The 24,402-nt window shown below is 39.0% G+C and overlaps 2 protein-coding genes across 6 annotated transcripts in view; one reads left to right on the forward strand and one right to left on the reverse strand.

The window, feature by feature from the left end:
• Positions 1-24,402, forward strand: part of LOC100555440 (D-serine dehydratase) — a 459,449-nt gene that overhangs the window by 121,461 nt on the left and 313,586 nt on the right. The gene's annotated exons all lie outside the window — the stretch shown is intronic.
• setd2 (SET domain containing 2, histone lysine methyltransferase) overlaps positions 15,502-24,402 on the reverse strand; it is a 102,619-nt gene continuing 93,718 nt past the window's right edge. For all 4 annotated transcript variants that reach the window (XM_008123477.3, XM_008123476.3, XM_008123475.3 and 1 more), the window contains 3 exons: positions 23,079-23,159; positions 21,935-22,036; positions 15,502-16,404 (listed from right to left, as the gene is read on the reverse strand). In XM_008123477.3, the coding sequence (XP_008121684.1) occupies positions 16,243-16,404; positions 21,935-22,036; positions 23,079-23,159 (345 nt within the window). In that variant the 3' untranslated portion in view covers positions 15,502-16,242. The remainder of the gene's footprint in view (positions 16,405-21,934; positions 22,037-23,078; positions 23,160-24,402) is intronic.

Genomic DNA, 24,402 nt, shown 5'->3' on the forward strand with positions numbered 1-24,402 from the left:
TCAAACTTGAATTCCTTCTACAGTGTAGACCAGGGGTCCCCAAACTAAGGCCCGGGGGCCGGATGCGGCCCATCGAAGCCATTAATCCGGCCCCCACAGCACAAGAGCACAAGGGGGTTGGGCTAAATGACCCAAGGGGTCTCTTCTTCTCTTACAACCCTTATTATTAATATTAATATTGAGGATGGGAGGCCATCTGTCAGGGGTGCTTTGCTTGTGCTTTTGGTGCACAGAGGCAGAAGGGGGTTGGAGTCAATGGCCCAAGGGGTTTCTTCCAACATTCTTCATTATTATTATTATTATTATTATTATTATTATTATTATTATTAACATTGAGGCTGGGAGGCCATCTGTCAGGGGTGCTTTGCTTGTTCTTTCGGTGCACAAAGGCAGAAGGGGATTGGACTCAATGGCCCAAGGGTCTATTGTTATTATTATTATTATTTTATTATTATTATTATTAACATTGAGGCTGGGAGGCCATCTGTCAGGGGTGCTTTGCTTGTGCTTTTGGTGCACAAAGGCAGAAGGGGATTGGACTCAATGGCCCAAGGGTCTATTATTATTACTATTATTATTATTATTATTATTATTATTATTATTATTATTATTATTATTAACATTGAGGCTGGGTGGCCATCTGTCAGGGGTGCTTTGCTTGTTCTTTCGGTGCACAAAGGCAGAAGGGGGTTGGACTCAATGGCCCAAGGGTCTATTGTTATTATTATTATTATTTTATTATTATTATTATTAACATTGAGGCTGGGTGGCCATCTGTCAGGGGTGCTTTGCTTGTTCTTTCAGTGCACAAAGGCAGAAGGGGGTTGGACTCAATGGCCCAAGGGTCTATTGTTATTATTATTATTATTTTATTATTATTATTATTAACATTGAGGCTGGGAGGCCATCTGTCAGGGGTGCTTTGCTTGTTCTTTCGGTGCACAAAGGCAGAAGGGGGTTGGACTCAATGGCCCAAGGGTCTATTGTTATTATTATTATTATTTTATTATTATTATTATTAACATTGAGGCTGGGAGGCCATCTGTCAGGGGTGCTTTGCTTGTTCTTTCGGTGCACAAAGGCAGAAGGGGGTTGGACTCAATGGCCCAAGGGTCTATTGTTATTATTATTATTATTTTATTATTATTATTATTAACATTGAGGCTGGGAGGCCATCTGTCAGGGGTGCTTTGCTTGTTCTTTCAGTGCACAAAGGCAGAAGGGGGTTGGACTCAATGGCCCAAGGGTCTATTGTTATTATTATTATTATTTTATTATTATTATTATTATTAACATTGAGGCTGGGAGGCCATCTGTCAGGGGTGCTTTGCTTGTTCTTTCGGTGCACAAAGGCAGAAGGGGGTTGGACTCAATGCCCCAAGGGTCTATTATTATTATTATTATTATTATTATTATTATTTTATTGTATGACACAGCAAACAAGATAGATACGCTGGATTTCGTTTCACAAAATCACAAGTTGAACACTTCCCAAGTGTCTAGGACTGTGTGATGTATTTTCTGATGATGTGCGCAGATCCCAGTAGGGTGGCCTTTTGCAGTTTTTTATTATTATTATTATCAACACAATGACGTTGTATGGCACAGCAAACAAGATAGATATGCTGGATTTCGTTTCGCAAAACCACAAGTCGAACACTTCCCAAGTGTCTAGGACTGTGTGATGTATTTTCTGATGATGTGTGCAGATCCCAGTAGGGTGGCCTTTTGCAGTTGGCAGATGGTGATTTATTATTATTATTATTATTATTATTATTATTATTATTATTATTATTATTATTGACATTGAGGCTGGGAGGCCATCCATCCGTCAGTGGTGCTTTGCTTGTTCTTTCAGTGCACAAAGGCAGAAGGGGATTGGACTCAATGGCCCAAGGGTCTATTATTATTACAATAGAGTCTCACTTATCCAACATAAACGGGCCGACAGAATGTTGGATAAGCGAATATGTTGGATAACAAGGAGGGGTTAAGGAAAAGCCTATTAAACATCAAATTAGGTTATGATTTTACAAATTAAGCACCAAAACATCATGTTGTACAACCAATTTGACAGAAAAAGTAGTTCAATACGCAGTCATGTTATGTTGTAATTACTGTATTTACGAATTTAGCACCAAAATATCATGATGTATTGAAAACATTGACCTCAAAAATGCGTTGGATAATCCAGAACGTTGGATAAGCGAGTGTTGGATAAGTGAGACTCTACTGTATTATTATTAATCATTCATTATTATTGCTCGGTGGCCAACTATAGTCCGGCCCTCCAACGGTCCAAAGGATCGTGAACTGGCCCCCTGTTTAAAAAGTTTGGGGACTCCTGGTGTAGACCAGAAGCAGAATTCAAAACGATCTTGACAGACTAGAGAGATGGGCCAAAACTAACAAAATGAAGTTCAACAGGGACAAATGCAAGAGACTTCACTTCGGCAGAAAAAATGGAAATCAAAGATACAGAATGGGGGACGCCTGGCTTGACAGCAGTGTGTGCGAAAAAGACCTTGGAGTCCTCGTGGGGAGGAAGGGGAACATGAGCCAACAATGTGATGCGGCTGCTAAAAAAGCCAACGAGATTCTGTCCTGCATCAATAGGGGAATAGCGTCTAGATCCAGGGAAGTCCTGCTCCCCCTTATTCTATTCTGCTTTGGTCAGACCACACCTGGAATCACACTGGGTCCAATTTTGGGCACCGCAGTTGAAGGGAGATGATGACAAGCTGGAAAGCGTCCAGAGGAGGGCGACTAAAATGATGAAGGGTCTGGAGAACAAGCCCTATGAGGAGCGGCTTAAAGAACTGGGCATGTTTAGCCTGCAGAAGAGAAGGCTGAGAGGAGACATGATAGCCATATACAAATATGTGATAGGAAGTCATAGAGAGGAGGGAGGGAGCTTATTTTCTGCTGCCCTGCAGACTAGGACACGGAACAATGGCTTCAAACTACAGGAAAGGAGATTCCACCTGAACATCAGGAAGAACTTCCTCACTGTGAGAAGGGCTGTTCGACAGTGGAACTCTCTCCCCGGGGCCGTGGTGGAGGCTCCTTCTTTGGAGGCTTTTAAGCAGAGGCTGGATGGCCATCTGTCGGGGGTGCTTTGAATGCGATTTCCTGCTTCTTAGCAGGGGGTTGGACTGGATGGCCCATGTGGTCTCTTCCAACTCTACTATTCTATTCTATTCTACCATGCCTGATCTTGGAGATGCTCATCTAGATGCCCTCTTGGGGATGTAGACGGGGAAGAGAGGAGTGTGTATTCTGGGCATGGTTTTGCTTCCAAAGCGTTGCTGCTGTTACTACGATCAAAGGCACGGAGTGGAGCAGCTGGGAAGACATCTGTTGCTAATGGGAGACAGGCTTGGGAACCGGATCCGGGGCAGCAGAGAAGAACAACGTCAGTCCAAGGAAGACGAGGATGGAGATCAAGGCCAGCAAGGAAACAGCCTCTTCTCTCTCTCGCTCTCTCGCTTTCCCAGAGGAAGGAACAAGCACATCGAAATCAATTACGCGACCAGCAAAGTAGGATATTCCCTAATGCAAAAGGCCAAGCACATTAAATTCATATTATTACAGTATTTATTTATACCCTGCTTTATCTCCCCAAAGGGGACTCAAAACGACTTGACATAAAAGCTTTAGTTTACCATTTAATTATTATTATTATATTATTGTATGACGCAGCAAACAAGATAGATATGCTGGATTTCGTATCACAAAATCACAAGTCGAACACTTCCCAAGTCTCTAGGACTGTGTGATGTATTATTATTATTATTATTATTGTTATTGTTATTGTTATTTTATTTTATTGTATGACGCAGCAAACAAGATAGATATGCTGGATTTCGTATCACAAAATCACAAGTCGAACACTTCCCAAGTCTCTAGGACTGTGTGATGTATTATTATTATTATTATTATTATTATTATTATTATTATTATTATTATTATTATTATTGTATGACACAGCAAACAAGATAGATATGCTGGATTTCGTATCACAAAATCACAAGTCGAACACTTCCCAAGTGTCTAGGACTGTGTGATGTATTATTATTATTATTATTATTGTTATTGTTATTTTATTTTATTGTATGACGCAGCAAACAAGATAGATATGCTGGAATTCGTATCACAGAATCACAAGTCGAACACTTCCCAAGTGTCTAGGACTGTGTGATGTATTATTATTATTATTATTATTATTATTGTTATTTTATTTTATTGTATGACGCAGCAAACAAGATAGATATGCTGGATTTCGTATCACAAAATCACAGGTCGAACACTTCCCAAGTGTCTAGGACTGTGTGATGTATTATTATTATTATTATTATTGTTATTGTTATTTTATTTTATTGTATGACGCAGCAAACAAGATAGATATGCTGGAATTCGTATCACAGAATCACAAGTCGAACACTTCCCAAGTGTCTAGGACTGTGTGATGTATTATTATTATTATTATTATTATTATTGTTATTTTATTTTATTGTATGACGCAGCAAACAAGATAGATATGCTGGATTTCGTATCACAAAATCACAAGTCGAACACTTCCCAAGTCTCTAGGACTGTGTGATGTATTATTATTATTATTATTATTATTATTATTATTATTATTATTATTATTATTATTGTATGACACAGCAAACAAGATAGATATGCTGGATTTCGTATCACAAAATCACAAGTCGAACACTTCCCAAGTGTCTAGGACTGTGTGATGTATTATTATTATTATTATTATTGTTATTGTTATTTTATTTTATTGTATGACGCAGCAAACAAGATAGATATGCTGGAATTCGTATCACAGAATCACAAGTCGAACACTTCCCAAGTGTCTAGGACTGTGTGATGTATTATTATTATTATTATTATTATTATTGTTATTTTATTTTATTGTATGACGCAGCAAACAAGATAGATATGCTGGAATTCGTATCACAGAATCACAAGTCGAACACTTCCCAAGTGTCTAGGACTGTGTGATGTATTATTATTATTATTATTATTATTATTATTATTATTATTATTATTGTTATTTTATTTTATTGTATGACGCAGCAAACAAGATAGATATGCTGGAATTCGTATCACAGAATCACAAGTCGAACACTTCCCAAGTGTCTAGGACTGTGTGATGTATTATTATTATTATTATTATTATTATTATTATTATTATTGTTATTTTATTTTATTGTATGACGCAGCAAACAAGATAGATATGCTGGAATTCGTATCACAGAATCACAAGTCGAACACTTCCCAAGTGTCTAGGACTGTGTGATGTATTATTATTATTATTATTATTATTATTATTGTTATTTTATTTTATTGTATGACGCAGCAAACAAGATAGATATGCTGGATTTCGTATCACAAAATCACAAGTCGAACACTTCCCAAGTGTCTAGGACTGTGTGATGTATTATTATTATTATTATTATTATTATTGTTATTTTATTTTATTGTATGACGCAGCAAACAAGATAGATATGCTGGATTTCGTATCACAAAATCACAGGTCGAACACTTCCCAAGTGTCTAGGACTGTGTGATGTATTATTATTATTATTATTATTGTTATTGTTATTTTATTTTATTGTATGACGCAGCAAACAAGATAGATATGCTGGATTTCGTATCACAAAATCACAGGTCGAACACTTCCCAAGTGTCTAGGACTGTGTGATGTATTATTATTATTATTATTATTATTATTGTTATTTTATTTTATTGTATGACGCAGCAAACAAGATAGATATGCTGGATTTCGTATCACAAAATCACAAGTCGAACACTTCCCAAGTGTCTAGGACTGTGTGATGTATTATTATTATTATTATTATTATTATTGTTATTTTATTTTATTGTATGACGCAGCAAACAAGATAGATATGCTGGATTTCGTATCACAAAATCACAAGTCGAACACTTCCCAAGTGTCTAGGACTGTGTGATGTATTATTATTATTATTATTATTATTATTATTGTTATTTTATTTTATTGTATGACGCAGCAAACAAGATAGATATGCTGGATTTCGTATCACAAAATCACAGGTCGAACACTTCCCAAGTGTCTAGGACTGTGTGATGTATTTTCGGATGATGCGTGCAGATCCCAGTAGGGTGGCCTTTTGCAGTTGGCAGATGATGATTTTGTCAATGTCTATTGTTTCCAAATGCTGGCTGAGATCTTTTGGCACAGCACCCAGTGTGCCCATCACCACCGGGACCACCTGCACTGGTTTCTGCCAGAGTCTTTGCAGTTCGATCTTGAGGTCCTGATAGCGGCTGAGTTTTTCCTGTTGTTTTTCGTCAATGCGACTGTCACCTGGGATGGCAACATCAATGATCCAAACCTTTTTCTTTTCCACAACTGTGATGTCTGGTGTGTTGTGTTCCAGAACTTTGTCAGTCTGGATTCGGAAGTCCCACAGTATCTTTGCATGTTCATTCTCCAATACTTTTGCAGGTTTATGATCCCACCAGTTCTTTGCTGCTGGGAGGTGGTACTTGAGGCATAAGTTCCAATGGATCATTTGGGCCACATAGTTGTGCCTCTGTTTGTAGTCTGTCTGTGCGATTTTCTTACAGCAGCTGAGGATATGATCCATGGTTTCATCGGTTTCCTTGCACAATCTGCATTTTGGGTCATCAGCTGATTTTTCGATCTTGGCCTTGATTGCCTTTGTCCTGATGTCTTGCTCCTGGGCTGCAAGGATCAGGCCTTCTGTCTCCTTCTTCAGGGTCCCATTCGTGAGCCAGAGCCAGGTCTTCTATTATTATTATTATTATTATTATTATTATTATTATTATTATTAATGGCCTTTGTCCTGATGTCTTGCTCCTGGGCTGCAAGGATCAGGCCTTCTGTCTCCTTCTTCAGGGTCCCATTCGTGAGCCAGAGCCAGGTCTTCTATTATTATTATTATTATTATTATTATTATTATTATTATTATTATTATTAATGGCCTTTGTCCTGATGGCTTACTCCTGGGCTGCAAGGATCAGGCCTTCTGTCTCCTTCTTCAGGGTCCCATTCGTGAGCCACAGCCAGGTCTTCTCCTTATCAGCTTTTCCTTCAATTTTGTCAAGGAACTTTCCATGCCATGTTTTGTTGTGCCAGCTGTCAGCTCTACTTTGTAGTGCGGCTTTCTTGTACTGGTTTTTTGTCTGCTGTGCTTTGAGGAGTTTCTGATTTTTGACTTCAACCAAAGCAGGTTCTTCACTTTGCTTTACATATTATTATTATTATTATTATTATTATTATTATTATTATTATTATTATTATTATTATATTTATACCCTGCTTTATCTCCCCAAAGGGAACTCAAACCGACTTGACGTAAAAGCTTTATTATATAATTTTAAAAAATGATTTCACGCCTAATGTGGGCACTCGTGTATAAGCTGACTTTAGTTATCAATCTGCCATAGGACTCCTGTATAAATCGACTACCATATGTACTCATGTATACGCTGACTTTCTGTATATGTCTGCCACAAGCACTCATGTATAAACTGACTTTAGTTACAAATCTGCCATAAGGACTCCTGTGTAAGTTGATTTTATGTATGAATGTAATGTATACGCTGACATTATGTATGTCTGCCATAGGCACCCATGTATAAGCTGACTTTAGTTACCATTTTACCATAAGTACTCATGTATAAGTCAACTTTATGTATACATGTACTACATGTACTCATTTACATGCCGACTTTCTGTATATGTGTCCCATAGGCACCCATGTATAAGCTGACTTCAGTTACCCATCTGCCATAAGGACTCCTGTATAAGTTGACTTTATGTATAAATGTACCATGTGTACTCATGTATATGCTCACATTATAAGTTGACTTTAGCTACAAATCTGGCATAAGTACTCATGTATAAGTCGACTTTATGTTTAAATGAGCCGTAAGTACTCATGTATACACTGACATTTTGTATGTCTGCCACAGGCGCCCATGTATAAGATGACTTTGGCTACCAATCTGCCATAAGTACTCATGTATAAGTTGACTTTGGTTACCAATCTGCCATAAGTACTCATGTATAAGTTGACTTTGGTTACCAATCTGCCATAAGCACTCATGTATAAATTGACATATGCTCAAGTCTACTACAGTATATGCACTTATACACATGTCTGCTTCATGTGCAAGTTTTAAATTTAATTAAATGTATTATTTAATACATTAATGTTTAATTAAATGTATTATTTATACTACAATAAGGTGGAATTTCAGCATTAAGATGCTTAATTCTAGAATAGAACCCCGGAGCGGGGAGGCACAACACATAAGCCTAAATGATTGTTAATATATCATGCATTTCAAATAGGGGACAGTCAGTTCCTTTCTACACTACCATATAAAATCCATATTTACTGCTTTGAACTGGATTATATGGCAGTGTGGACTCGTATGATCCAGTTCAAAGCAGATAATGTGGATAATCCGGATTATATGGCAGTGTAGAAGGAGCCTTGGTCTCTACTTCTGCTAGATTAATAACCTTAAACAGTGCGGCCCAACAGTGCCACCTGCTGTCCGGATTTCATATTGCAGGCAGGAAAACTACATCACAAAAGTACAGAAAATTTTAAAAAACTTGACATGATTTAGGCAGAATGACATTCCCCTCCCCTCCTTTCCATTCACCAGGGAGTGACAGCATTGTTGTGTTTTTTTTTCCTCAAGTAATTTCCTACTTTTTAACTCTTTTTTTTGTTTAAAACTCCATTGTATCCCTTGTTTTTGTTTTGTGTATTTTGATACGTATTTTAAAGAGGTACGTTTTAATATGTGTGTGTACTTTACAGAGTGTTTTAAAATGATTACGTGCTTGTTTATATTTTAGTAATGCTGTATAATTCGCCCTGAGCCACGAGGAGAGGCGGGCAAGAAAGAAAAGTATTATTATTATTATTATTATTGACACAAAGACATAGTATGACACAGCAAACGAGATATATATGCTGGCAGAGCCGGCCCTAGGTATTTTTCAAGTGTAGGCGAAAAGAATTTTGGCGCGCCCCCTCCCCCCCCAAACTAATTACTGAAAAATAAAAGTGTTGGATAAGCGAAAATGTTGGATAATAAGGAAGGATTAAGGAAAAGCCTATTAAACATCAAATTAGGTTATGATTTTACAAATTAAGCACCAAAACATCATGTTTTACAACAAAAGAAGAGAAGAATTAGGGTTAAAAGACTGGTTCAGTTTTTACCAACTGCATGATAGATTTAGAAAGGATGCGGCGGTGGGATTTGCATCCAAAAAATCCGAGTTAGAATGTATCTTTGACAGAGGCAACAAAGGCTTAATCTCAAGGCTTTATAAATTTATTCTAGACTACAACCTTGCAGACAACCAAATAAAAACCGTTATGATCTCTTGGGCCAGAGACTTTGGTAGAAACATAGACCTGGAAGAATGGGAATATCTCTGGAAAAAGGGGTTTAAATTCTCTCTGGCCGGCTCAATTAGAGAGAATATGTTTAAAATGTTCTATAGAACATACATAACTCCAGAACTTCTGGCGAAAATAGAGAAAACAGAAAGAGGGGCCTGTTGGAGATGCAAGAAAGTAAAAGGAACATTTTTCCACATATGGTGGACCTGTAATATAGTTCAAGAATTCTGGATAAAAGTGGTGAAAGAAACAAATAATATGATTACCAATAAGGTCAAGAAGAACCCCGAGACATGCTTATTAGGTTTATTTAGAAGGCGTATTAGCGCAGGAGATGAAGAAATTTGCCAATATTGTTTTGTTGCGGCAAGACTGATAATCGCAAAAACATGGAAGGGGGAAGAAGAGCTAAGTATTAAAGACTGGAGAGACAAACTGGGGGGTTATATCCAAATGGCCAAGCTGACAAATAGCAACAGAGGAGGAAATAATGAGGAGTTTGCAAATAAATGGAGGCTGGCACTTGGGTATTTGGAAAAGAAGACAAAGGTAGATTTGACGACAGCCATAAAGGGGATTTAGCGAAAGAAGATACAGGGGTAGTTGACGGTTAGTTACGTGATACTTACTGAGGGGTATCGGAGGTCTAGGGGGTCGGGTTCACGGGTGAGGGGCAAGGGGGACAAGGATAAGTTAAGGTACAACAATGGTATAGCAAATCTGTGATCATCCATTAGTTTAGCGACATTACAGTGCAAATTGTTATACCTGTCTGTATTTTCTTCCTTTTTTTCTTTTTCTTTTTTTTCTTTTTTTTTTCTTCCTTTTTCTTCTGCGGTTGTATATGGATACATGTTACTCTATTTTTCGTTTTTCACTTTCATTAATAAAAAAAAAATGTTTTACAACAAAACAATAGAAAAAGCAGTTCAATACATGGCAATGTTATGTAGGAATTACTACCGTGTTTCCCCGAAAATAAGACAGTGTCTTATATTAATTTTTGCTCCCAAAGATGTGCTAGGTCTTATTTTCAGGGGATGTCTTATTTTTCCATGAAGAAGAATTCACATTTATTGTTGAACAAAAAAATGAACACTTATTATATTCTGTACAGTAGTTGTCATCACAAACCAGCATAACCAGACAAACTGTGAATCGAATCAAGAATTTCTTGTTACTACCATTATTTCCATGTACAACTGGTATGTACATTTACCAATCCTGCGTGCTCTGGTGTTTGTTTGGCAGGCGCTGGGCATGCTTCCAAACACAAACTTTGCTAGGTCTTACTTTCGGGGGAGGCCTTATATTTAGCAATTCAGCAAAACTTCTACTAGGTCTTATTTTTCGGGGATGTCTTATTTTTGGGGAAACGGTATATTTGCAAATTTAGCACTAAATATTGAACAGGGATATAGGACAGTGTGGACTTAGATAACCCAGATAGCCCTCAGTATTAAAAAAAACCCTCTAAAATCAGGACAATAAATAAAGAACAACACTCTGAAAACAGAAGAAATCCAGACAGTAAACAATCAGGGACAGCTAACACCTCCTAAAAAAAGATTCTCCCAGGCAAGAAGAAGCCAGGCCTTGAAGCCACAGGGCCATTAAATGCCAATCAAGGTGATTAATTACAACATTCACACCTGCTTCAAAGAAAAGTTCTTTCTCCCACCCTAGTTCGCCTTATGGTTGGACCGCCTCTGTATGCTGGATTTCGTATCACAAAATCACAAGTTTTTGTTATTATTATTATTATTATCATGGGGTTTTCAAGGCAATATCTGCTCCCTCTGAGGCTGAGAAAGTGAGGTAATAATAATGAGAATAATAATATAATGCTTTTCTCTCTATTGACTCGGCAAGGTCTTGGTCTTGCAGACAGTACTGCATCCTGTAAAGTCATTTGCGATGTGTCCTCATATTCTACAGTACCATATTTGTGCTTATACTACTGCTATACTACTATGTGCATGCACATACACACAAATATTATAAAATACTAGCTGTGCCCGGCCACGTGTTGCTGTGGCAAAGTCTGGTGGTATGGGAAATAAAGTATTGAGGAATTGGTGGTAGTTAAGGTCAAGGGTAAAGGTTTTCCCCTGACATTAAGTCCAGTTGTGTCCGACTGCACACTGAAGTGGATTATATGGTAGTGTGGAGTCAAGATAATCCAGTTAAAGCAGATAATATAAGATTATAAATGGGTTATATAGCTTTGTGGAAGGACCTTGAGTCTACACTGCCATATAACCCAGATCAAATCTGATAATCTGTATTTTATAGGCAGTGGGGAAGAGGCCTAAGTGAAGCCTAACTGTCTGTCCCCTGGGCTGAGTGGGTTGCTAGGAGACCAAGTGGGCAGAGCTTAGCCTTTTAACTGGCAGCAATTGGATAAAAACAATTCTTCCTCTCCCTCTAATTAGGACTTTATTTTTCTTTTCTTTTTGTTGTATGGACGTAGAGGCTTGGATGAGGGGTTGTGCTGCCAAGTTTAGTGTTTCTGGGATGTGTAGTTTTGTTGCTTTGTCCTAGGACGAAATTTCATTACCCTTTTATATATATAGATAAGATGTAAGTATTATAAAACGCAAGTGCAGAGCCAGTTTAAGCTTTGCGCTAACTAGTAAAATGTGGGCTAGACAAAACTACGGTTAGGTGGATCTGTAATTGGCTAAGCGAACGAACCCAAAGGGTGATTCTCACCCATGCGTCGTCTTCATCATGGAAAGAAGTGACAAGTGGAGTGCCATCAGCAGGGCTCCGTCCTGGGCCCGGTTCTGTTCAACATCTTTATTAACGACTTAGACGAAGAGTTAGAAGGCACGATCATCAAGTTTGCAGATGAGACAAAACTGGGAAGGATAGCTAACACTCCAGAAGACAGGAGCAGAATTCAAAACGATCTTGACAGACTAGAGAGATGGGCCGAAACTCACAAAATGAAGTTCAACAGGGACAAATGCAAGATACTTCACTTCGGCAGAAAAAATGGAAATCAAAGATACAGAATGGGGGACGATGCCTGGCTTGACAGCAGTGTGTGCGAAAAAGACCTTGGAGTCCTCGTGGGGAGGAAGGGGAACATGAGCCAGGAATGTGATGCGGCTGCTAAAAAAGCCAACGTGATTCTGTCCTGCATCAATAGGGGAATAGCATCTAGATCCAGGGAAGTCCTGCTCCCCCTTCTTCTATTCTGCCTTGGTCAGACCACTTTACCTGGAATCACACTGTGTCCAATTTTGGGCACCACAGTTGAAGGGAGATGTTGACAAGCTGGAAAGCGTCCAGAGGAGGGCGACTAAAATGATGAAGGGTCTGGAGAACAAGAATCCCTATGAGGAGCGGCTGAAAGAGCTGGGCATGTTTAGCCTGCAGAAGAGAAGGCTGAGAGGAGACATGATAGCCATGTACAAATACGTGAAGGGAAGTCACAGGGAGGAGGGAGGGAGCTTCCTTTCTGCTGCCCTGCAGACTAGGACGCAAGGGAACAATGGCTTCAAACTACAGGAAAGGAGATTCCACCTGAACATCAGGAAGAACTTCCTCACTGTGAGAAGGGCTGTTCGACAGTGGAACTCTCTCCCCGGGGCTGTGGTGGAGGCTCCTTCTTTGGAAGCTTTTAAGCAGAGGCTGGATGGCCATCTGTCGGGGGTGCTTTGAATGCGATTTCCTGCTTCTTAGCAGGGGGTTGGACTAGATGGCCCATGTGGTCTCTTCCAACTCTACTATTCTATGATTCTATGATTCTAAGACTCTCTGTTGGAGCTCAGCAAGATGCTGGGGATTTCTCAGAACACAACATGGATGATGCGTTTCCTACTGATGAGTCTGTGTGTGATCGGGGTGAATTGCAGGCCTTAGATCAGAGAGAAGTGAAGACAGTTGAAGATGAGACAGAGGATGTTTTGGATTCCAATGTTCGTTCCTTAGCAGGAGAAAAATCAATTTCTCTTGAGAATCGGCCTTCAGTTGATGGAGTTTTCCTGAGATATCAGATTAGGTATTCACAGGGAAGGAGTGAAGGATAAGTTAGGCGTTCAGAAAGACTCCTTGAGCACTTGTTGGATGTTTGTTGACCTTCCCTTTTTTTCTTCTTTCCTCTCGCCTTTTCTTTTTCTCTCTCGTCTTTAGTTTTACCTTTTATCTTATTTTATGTTTAGGTCTATATTTAGTAATATGTTGGAAAAGCATTAATAAAAAATATTTTATAGACTGTTTACCGTACTTTATAATGATTAGATCATCCGCATTAGATGATAGGCTAGGTAAAAACGACATTTGTTAAACAGTAAGACAGATAGACCTTGATTATATGATATACTTCTAAACCATGGGATGTTTATAAGACCGTGCCTAGATTATGTATGGCTATATCATATAATGATGCTGCTCTTGGGAGTATATGACTGTATAAACTGATTGTTTCACTTTAATAAATATCTGGTAAGATATTTTTTATATATATATATATATATATATATATATATATATATATATATATATATAAATAAAATATCTATATATACCTTTTATATATATATAAAAGGCTCCTTGAAATCCAGGTGTGAGGCATGATCTCATGGCTTCTTGGTCAGGCTTGGGCTTAAATTAAGTGATGTTTACTTGATGTCTCTCACAGCAGGTTGCCAAAAGGTTCAGGTTCCAGTTCCAGCTCTCAAGCTCATGATTCTAATTTCTTGTTTGCTTATATTCCTGAAAGAATTTTGCCATGGGAAAAGTTATGCTTTCATACTTATGGATTTATACCTGTGATCTTGACTTCCTTGGCTTCATGTACCTTGCCATTTTTGGAATACTGTTCTTTTGCATATGGACTATTGCTATATTATAGCTCCTTTCCTACTACTCTTTTGGGGAAAAAAACCTTTTTTCGCTTAACACATGCTTTTCTTAATAAACTACTGTGGATAGTACTACTGGACTCTGATGTGATGCTGGGTGAAAAGGTGTCTCACGGATAAAGTGTAAAAATATGAAGACCAAAGTGATTCTCTTCTCAGCTCTGTTTGGTCCACTTTGAGTGAGACACAAAGCGGGGTCCAAGTAACAGTAACGACGACAACAACAACAACAACAACAACAACAAGCCATAGACAGAAAAATTGTTGGAAGTGTAGAAAGCATGAGGGAACATTTTATCATGCATGGTGGACTTGCACAGAAACAACAAGATATTGGAAAAGAATTCACGAAATAATGCAGAAAATAATGAAGAAAACATTCCCTATGAAAGCGGAATATTACCTTTTAGGATTAATGGATGGAGCGGTGGACTTTAACCAGAATGAAGACATCTTATTTACTTACATAGCTACTGCGGTAAGAAATACCTTTGCAAGATGTTGGAAAATGCAAGGAATCCCTATGAAAGAACAATGGCTAGACAAACTTGATGAAATCCATGATATGGACAGATTAACTTTCCTTTTGAAGGAAAGTAATGGTAAACCACTAAGGAGAACAGATTGGAAGACATACGAAGAATATTGAAAGACGGCAAAGGACTTAATATAGTAAAAAGGATTCCCCGAGGACAGAAAATAAGGAAAGACTAGAAATGTAAGAAAAGGTGATACGTACTTGAAGGGAAAACGCAATGAGCAAAGAATGGAAGACCAAAAACTACCCTTTATTCTTTTTCTTTTCTTTTTTTTATTCCTTTAGACTGGGCTTTGTATTTTTACCCTAATGTCTTATTTCATGTTTTCCTTTTCAATTCGGAGGGTTTTTTTCCCCTTTTTTATTCTATTTGTAAAAATTCTGAATAAAAATGATCAAAGATGAACAACAAGCCATAGAAAGACAGGTAGCTTACCTGTTGCTGTGGTTCTTTGAGTGCTTAACTGTGAAACAAGAAACCCAACATTTCTGGATTGACAAAAACGCTGTGTCTGGTCAGACATTGCTCATTAATCCTCTTCTTCTTTCCTATTATTAATTAGAGAGTTGCAACCTCTGCAGAAAACGGGACCCACCGGTTCCAAACCCCAAGGGCAAAAAACCCAAGCGCCCGTTTCTTTTGTTATTTCGTTGCCGTTTTATTTAATTTTTAATGTTTTTTTTCCTTTTACATAAAAACTTCAGTAAAAATTGGATAAAGTAAAATGATTTTGAAGCAGTAAAATCAATCTTTATCAATATAGCACTGCGGCCTGCCAGAAACCCTGAGGCAGCCGGTTTTAGCAAATATTTACATGATAACAGAGTAAAACCTTGCAAAGAACGAGGAAAACCGGAAAAATAAAAATAAACGAAACAAAAGGATGAAACAAAAGGAATCAAGGGAGATGGGAAAAAAATAAAATAAAAACCAAACCTTCAGAACTATTCTTACAAAGTGTTCCCATGATATCAACACATGTTGGGCTTAAAAGGAGAGGAAGGAAGGAAAAAAACAAACAGAAAAAGAGGGGAAAAAACTCTCAATATATTCACATAGACGTTAAAATATCATACAGATCTCGAGTAAAGGACGAACCCAGCTTGCAAATTGTTGCACTAAAACAGCACCGCCAAGATTGGGGAGTTTGGGTTTTTTTTCTTTCTTTCTTGCAAACAGGGGCCAAAGTGTGATGTCGATGAGTTGCAGCCATGTCTATGTCAGTTGGGAAGTTACTTTTCAAAGCCCTTGCCTGTTTCTGCCCAACCTTTTGAAAAACCGGGCAGGGAGAGAGGGGCAGGGACAAAACCAAAAACTCCCAGGCACAAAACCAAAGCCCTCAAAGACTCTTTCTCCTCCTCCTTCCCGCAAAGACTACTCCAAATCGGTGTCTTCTTTGGGCTTGTAAACGGCCCCAAACTTCTGCATGTACTTCTTGATGTACTCCTTCGTCTTGTGCTTCACGTTCTCGTTGCACTCCAGGTCCTCGGGGGTCTTGCAGTATTTCAGCTCCTTGTTCATGACTCCGTGGGTTAACTGCGGGGAAAGAGAGAAGAAAGGGGGGAAATAACACAAGAGACCTCCAAGGGATCATAGAATCACAGAGTTGGAAGAGATCCAATGTGTTGCCATCAGCATTACTGCAAGTCTCCTTCTGCTGCAAAGAAACTCCCCTGCTTAAGGAGCTCCATTGGCTGCCATTCAGTTTCCAGTCCCAATTCAAGGTGCAGGCAAAGCCCTGAACGGTTCGGGAGCCACCTAACTTCGAGACCACCTTTCCCCCTTATGAGCCTGCACGATCTCTTCGACCTTCTAAGGAGGCTCTCCTCTCGTTCCCACCACTATCACAGGCCTGGCTTGTTGGAACAAGGAAGAAAATGGGTTCCCTGGAACTACAAAGACAAGTATCCACTTATTACAATAATACAAAAATCATAAAACCTAAATTTAGTATCAATACATCAATATGAAAACAGATACAAAAGGAGTTGTTAAACAATCAAATAAAGAACTGTTACATTCAGAGTAGAAACAATATTTTTCTCTTGTAGGATGAATTTACTCCTCTTCTCTTAAACAATAAATGTTCTTAAGTTCTTTGATTTTTCCACATACACAAATTGAGTCCTCTTCTTATATATAACTAGCTGTGCCCGGCCATGCGTTGCTGTGGCGTTGTCTGGTGGTGTTGGTGAGAAATTGTTGAGGTAGTGGTGGTATTGAATGTCTGTTGTATGGTTGTCTTTATGTTTAGTATGCACACTGAAGTGGATTATATGGCAGTGTGGAGTCAAGATAATCCACTTCAACGCAGATAATATGAGATTCTAAATGGGTTATATAGCTGTTTGGAAGGGCCTTGAGTCTACACTGCCATATAATCCAGTTAAAATCTGATAATCTGTGGAAGAGGCCTAAGTGAGGCCTAACTGTGCCTGTCCCCTGGGCTGAGTAGGTTGCTAGGAGACCAAGTGGGTGGAGCTTAGCCTTCAAACTGGCAGCAATTGGATAAAAACTATTATTCCTTCTCCCTGTAATTAGGACTTTATTTTTCTTTTCTTTTTATTGTATCAACCTAGAGCCGTGAATGATGGGTTGTGTTGTCAAATTTCGAGGTTGGGGGTCCTGTAGTTTTGTTGTTTTGTCCACTGCCCTGATGCCATCACTCTTTTATATATATAGATGATTGTTCTTGTTTCTTTGTATAGATAGTAGACTGCAAAACCACAACCGGTTTCAACTCAAAAGAGTCTTCCTCAGTATGCATACTCGCATTGGAATCAAACTGTCTGCAGAGTATGCATGTTTAAAAAAACTTAGATCTTTCTGATCCACATTTAAAAAAACTCAAAAACAACTGAAAAAAAGGACTACAATCCAGCTGAGGAAGACTCTTTTGAGTTGAAACCGGTTGCGGTTTTGCAGTCTACTATCTATACAAAGAAACAAGAACAATCATTATATATAAGAAGAGGACTCAATTTGTGTATGTGGAAAAATCAAAGAACTTAAGAACATTTATTGTTTAAGAGAAGAGGAGTAAATTCATCCTACAAGAGAAAAATATTGTTCATAATGTAACAGTTATTTATTTGATTGTTTAACAACTCCTTTTGTATCTGTTTTCATATTGATGTATTGATACTAAATTTAGGTTTTATGATTTCTATATTATTGTAATAAATTGTTGGAACAAGGGACAGGACCTTCTCGGTGGTGGCCCCTCGGCTCTGGAATTCCCCTCCTAGGGAGATTAGACTGGCCCCAACCCTGTCTGCCTTTATTAAACAGCTTAAAAAATAGCTTTTCTAATGTGCTTTCGAACAATCAGTGACATATTAGACCCCTCTCATTGACACACTGTTTTCTCGCACTTTATTTTCCCTCTTACCTATCCCAACCCAAATTATCTCAGGAAATGTTTTAACACTTGCCCAGGCACTTTATTAACAAGTCTTGAAATTATGCACTTTTTGACCTGACTGCCCTCATTTTATCCATTGATGGTGATGTTCGTTTTTTATTACCCTTTCTTCACCTTTTTATTACCTTGTATTTTGTGTTTTTAATTTTTTATTATAACTGAATGTTATGTTGATATTGTTTGCTACTTATATTGGTTTTAACTGTTGTATTTGTTTTTGTTTTGGGCTTGGCCCCATGTTAGCCACCCCAAGTCCCTTCGGGGAGATGGTGGCGGGATAGAAAAATAAAGTACAGTAGAATCTCACTTATCCAAGCCTCGCTTATCCAAGCCTCTGGATTGTAGTCAATGTTTTCAATATATCGTGATATTTTGGTGCTAAATTCGTAAATACAGTAATTACAACATAACATTACTGCGTATTGAACTACTTTTTCTGTCAAATTTGTTGTATAACATGAAGTTTTGGTGCTTAATTTGTAAAATCATAACCTAATTTGATGTTTAATAGGCTTTTCCTTAATTCCCCCTTATAATCCAAGATATTCGCTTATCCAAGCTTCTGCCGGCCTGTTTAGCTTGGATAAGTGAGACTCTACTGTATCATCATCATCATCATCATCATCATTATTATTATTATTATTAAGAAAGGCACAACCCAAATCTGCTGGCAGATGGCCATCCAGCCATAGATATGAGAGAGAAACATGGTGTGGTGGACTGGTCAGATTCTGAGTGTTCAGAAGATGAAGTAGGGGATGATGGGAGAGATTCAGCGGGCCCAGAGAGAAATGTTTTGGAATCTCCTGGCTGTTCCCAGGAGAATGGTGAAGGTTGTTCTCCCATGGGAACCTGCCAGAATTGCAGACAAATGTCTCTCGATTAGCGTTAAAACAAGACCAGCAATTAAGGACTCACTTCTCCAAGTGGATCAGAGATAAGGAGAGCAGGTGCAAAAGACATGATCTCATGGGAGGGATTTTTGGCTTTGTTGTGTGTTTTCCGGGTTGTATGGCCATGTTCCAGAAGTATTTGTTGGATTATGGTTGTATGTGTATGAAATGTAAATCAAGTGTTTCTGCTGTTTTGCAAGAGTGTGTGTTTCAGCAATGAAACAGTTAACAGCAGGCTAGTTTTGACTGACAGCCTGCTATGACCTATCAGGCATGATTTCCGGCCTTGGAAGTCGGCAACTTCCTTCGAACTGAGGAATGTGCTTCTCATCTCTGTGAGTGTGTTGAGCTGGTGCTTGCCGAGCGAAGAGGCAAAGGAGAATGCCAGCTCAGAGCAATGGCTTTTGCTATGCTTTGTAAATACGTTTATAGATATTGAAATAAATGTTTGGACTTCAGACTACTGATGTGTTTGAGTCTGACATTGAACAGAGGAATTGGTGTGGCAGACGATTTCAACCAATTCATCAGGGTGCCGGAGCAGATGATTGATGGTGTTTTGAAGAAACCCACCCAGCACGCACCCTGACCTCCACGCTGACAGTATTCTCTCCTGACATTTCGCCTACATCTATGGCAGGCATCCTCAGAGGTTGTGAGGTAGATATTTTTGGCTTTTAAAAGTATCATGTTGATACAATTCGCTGCATACAGAGCTCTCTGTGTCAAGGCTGTGAAATTCAGTGTCAAGCTGTTCCAGCAATCTGATCTTGTGAGGCATAGTTTTGCCTGTCTTGGATCTATGTACCTTGTTTTTGGATATTTCACTGGAATTATGTTAGAGACTTTCTCTGAAGGAGTTTTGGGACTTTTTGGCTTTTATGGACATAACCTTTTCAACTTTGATTCCTTTTTTATATTTGCCTGCTTTTCATATATCCAGCTTTTATTATACTCTGCTTTTAATAAACTCTTACATTGGATGATCTGGTTTGTGGTGAAAAGAGGGTTCAGGGCTCTAGTGGAACACATGGCAGACAGATGAATAGATAGATATCATCGAACAGGCCTGGGCAAACTTCGTCCCTCCAGGTGTTTTGGACTTCAACTCCCACAATTCCTAACAGCCGGTAGGCTGTTAGGAATTGTGGGAGTTGAAGTCCAAAACATCTGGAGGGATGAAGTTTGCTCATGCTTATTATATATTGATATCTTTAGTCCATTCATTTCCTCTAAGATGTCTTTCGCAGTCCAGGATAATCACAGAACTCTTCTCCAAGGCCAACTTCTCAAATGAGTTGATTTTCTTCTGATATCCACTTCCTCCATCTCCAATTTTCACAGCCATACTTAGAAATGGAGACATACAATGGCAGGAACCACCCTAACTTTAGTATTCAATGCTATGTAAACACTTCAGGGTCTTGCCTAGATGTTTCAGAGCTGCCTTTCGAAGTCCTTGCCTTCTTTGGATTCATGACTGAGTCATGATATGGAATATCTTTGCGTCAACATTTAAAGGCATTAAAATGATAAGAGGCCTGATTAGTCTGCTAAGAGGAGGAAGTCTGGCACGGACTTTGAAGGCGGCATTTCCACTCCATACAGTGCTATCGGCACACATAAACTCCATTTCCGCTCTCTCGAGCTCTTTGTCTGCAGCAATCTAGATTTTGAGATTTCTCTTCCTGCCTATTGGTGATGGTTGAATTCTTCCTTGCTTTCCTGCCTTGGAAGTATTGCAACAGCCACCATTCCCCCACCCCAAACCAAGAATAATTTGAATTTTCATTAGTCCCTGAATTGTTTTAAATTCCACAAACAATTCCACTGCATTTTCCCAACCGAACTGTGTATGCTTTTGCTTATGTCTCTGTGTGTGCTTTGAGTTCTCACTGCCAGTTTGGCGTAAACAACAACATCATTATTATCATTTTCTGTGTTTATCAGAATAATTTTGCAAGGGACAAATCTTAGGAATTGCTTCCTTGACAGAATCATCGAAATCTGCTTCCAAGACAAGTGGGGGTATGGGACCCTCCATTTTTCTTGGGCTAGACACTGGGATTACTTCAAAGTACTTCTCATGGAGGCTTCCCTTTGGAAACTATTCAGAACTTTTAGCAAATTGAAAATGTTGCCTCCAGACCACCTTGTAGGGCTGCTCAAAGGATATTACTCCTTCATTCAAACAGCTTCACTGGCCACCAGTTCATTTCTGGTAACAATTCAACACACTGGTTATAACCTTTCAAGCCGTATGTCTTAGGTCCAGCCTATCTGAAAGGCTGTATTATTCCAATATGCTGTATTTTTTATCATTATCATAATTACATTTTAGCTGTCATTTATAAATATTGTTGGTTACCTAGTCACCCTTATCCATCATTCTAACTGTCCTGAACTTATATTGTGAGTTGCCTTTGGTCCCATGCTGGGAGAAGGAGAAGGAGGAGAAAGAACAGGAAAAGAGGTAAGGCAAGGCAAGGCAGGTTAAGGAAAGGAAAAGAGGTAAGACAAGGAAAGGCAAGGAAAGGAAAAGAAAGGAAAGGAGATAAGGTAAGGTAAGGTAAGGCAAGGAAAAGAAAGGAAAGGAATGGAAAGGAAAGGAAAGGAGGTTAAGAAAGGAGAGCAATCTGAGTTGGAGAAGAGTTTGTAAGCTTCACAGCTTTGGGGTTCCCAGGACTCCTTTCCAGGCCTAGTCCTAGCAAATGTTGCTATCTGCTCCTTTGCAAATGCTCTCTGATACCTTTCGTGCAAGATGCTTGAAGTCTTCCGTTGTGTTTATCCGTCCGACTTTGCAATCCGGCTTGCGATAAGGGTTCAGGCATTGGACAATGAACTGTGACATCTGAAGAAAAACAGAAGACAGTATTTAAATAACTGCAACTTTCCCCTTAAACCAGTGAGAGAAGACTGGCTGAGAGGCACAGAAAGTGGAAGAGGAGGAGGAGGGAAGGAGGGATTGGGGGACGGGGAGGAGTTGAACAAATTAACTAAGCATATAATAATAATATAATAATAATAATAATCCCAGGTGACAGTCGCATTGACGAAAAACAACAGGAAAAACTCAGCCGCTATCAGGACCTCAAGATTGAACTTCAAAGACTCTGGCAGAAACCAGTACAGGTGGTCCCGGTGGTGATGGGCACACTGGGTGCCGTGCCAAAAGATCTCAGCCGGCATTTGGAAACAATAGACATTGACAAAATTACGATCTGCCAACTGCAAAAGGCCACCCTGCTGGGATCTGCACACATCATCTGAAAATACATCACACAGTCCTAGACACTTGGGAAGTGTTTGACTTGTGATTTTGTGATATGAAATCCAGCATATCTATCTTGTTTGCTGTGTCATAATAAAATAATAATAATAATAACTTTATTTTTATACCCCGCCCCATCTCCCCAATGGGGACTCGGAGCGGCTTACATGGGGACCAAGCCCGAAAACATACAACAATAAAATGATAAAACAATTATACCAACAATAAAACATTAATATCAATAAAACCATATAGCATAAATATTCAAATCAGAAGAGTAAAACAAGGATCTGGGCCAAAGTGCAAAGTATATCAAATGGGAGAGGTAGTTTTCTCAATAAAGTGCAAAGTAGTAGTGGCAGAAAGGACCTGTAGTTGGATGGGCAGATAGTTCAACCTAATAGCTAAGCATGTTCACAACATCATTCAGAGAAGTGTTTTTGTAGACATCATCCACAGCCACGTGAATGTGAATTTTCCACTGCTCTGTACGTTTATCAAACAGCCTCAAAGAGGGAAATTTTAAAAAATTGGGGAAGATTCCCAACATCCAGACCAATATTCCAGCGCAAAAGCAGAAGCATCTGGACTCCACCGATCCCAACGTGATGCACAGCCTCACCTCCTTCCGGAAGACTTCCTTGCTCTTTTTTGCCAGTTCGCTAGAAGTGTCCGCTTCCGCTGTTTTGGGTTTTTTGGAAGACTAAGAAAAGACACAAAAAAGGCCGGTGTTACTATTGAAAATGTTGGTTTTAAAAAGAAAGAGAATAAAATCAAATAAGAACAGAATCTCAGAGCTGGAGGAGACCCCCAAAGACAATCCAAACCAACCCGTTTCTGCCAGAACTGGACACAGGATTATTCCAAGGGAGGCCTGACCAAAACAGAACACAGTTTTGCTATGAGTTCCCTCAATCCAGATCAAATTTTGGTCTGTGTTCACCTATTTATATAAGAAGCCAACCATTTGTAAGTTACTAGCTGTGCCCGGCCACACGTTGCTATGGCGAAGTATGGTGGTATGGGAAATAAAGTATTGAGGAATTGGTGGTAGTTAAGGTAAAGGGTAAAGGTTTTCCCCTGACATTAAATGGGTTATATAGCTGTGTGAAGGGCCTTGAGTCTACACTGCCATATAATCCAGTTAAAATAGATAATTTGTATTATATAGGCAGTGTGGAAGAGGCCTAAGTGAGGCCTAACGCTGCCTGTCCCCTGGGCTGAGTGAGTTGCTAGGAGACCAAGTGGGCGGAGCTTAGCCTTCTAACTGGCAGCAATTGGATAAAAACAATTATTCCTCTCCCTCTAATTAGGACTTTATTTTTCTTTTCTTTTTGTTGTATGAACGTAGAGGCATGGATGAGGGGTTGTGCTGCCAAGTTTAGTGTTTCTGGGATGTGTAGTTTTGTTGTTTTGTCCTAGGCCGAAATTTCATTACCCTTTTATATATATAGATGCTGTAAATTCTAAACTTGCCAGAAACAGAAAGGACAACATTAAGTTTTTGAAATGTTCTCAGATCCCAATGTATTTTTTAAAAGTCCATTTTATTATAAGTCTTATGTATAAACAACAAACAAAGGTTTTACAGGGCATTTTGAACTGATACTGAAGACTGGGCTTCTATAAACTTCCCAGATTTTGTCCATTTTTCCCCCAACGACCAGCATAATTTCATTGGTACCAAAAAAAAAACCAATAAAGAAAACAACAACAAATGATCAAAACAAGCTGGCAAACAAGCCAGAGCGATTCCCTGGTCCTGCTGCCTCCAATGCCTGAGTAGCGACTACTGTTCAAAACCTCTGGACTGTTTCCTGAGGATGAAAGGTCTGTATCAAGTGGGGACAATAATGTGGAAGAAACAGCCTCTGCAGAAAGGTCTGTGAGAAAAAAAAAATCCCTTTCATTCTTCAAGGGGGAAAAAAGCTCAGTTTTGCAAGTCT

Source organism: Anolis carolinensis, chromosome 6 (assembly GCF_035594765.1).
Source record: "Anolis carolinensis isolate JA03-04 chromosome 6, rAnoCar3.1.pri, whole genome shotgun sequence".
NCBI lineage: Eukaryota > Metazoa > Chordata > Lepidosauria > Squamata > Dactyloidae > Anolis > Anolis carolinensis.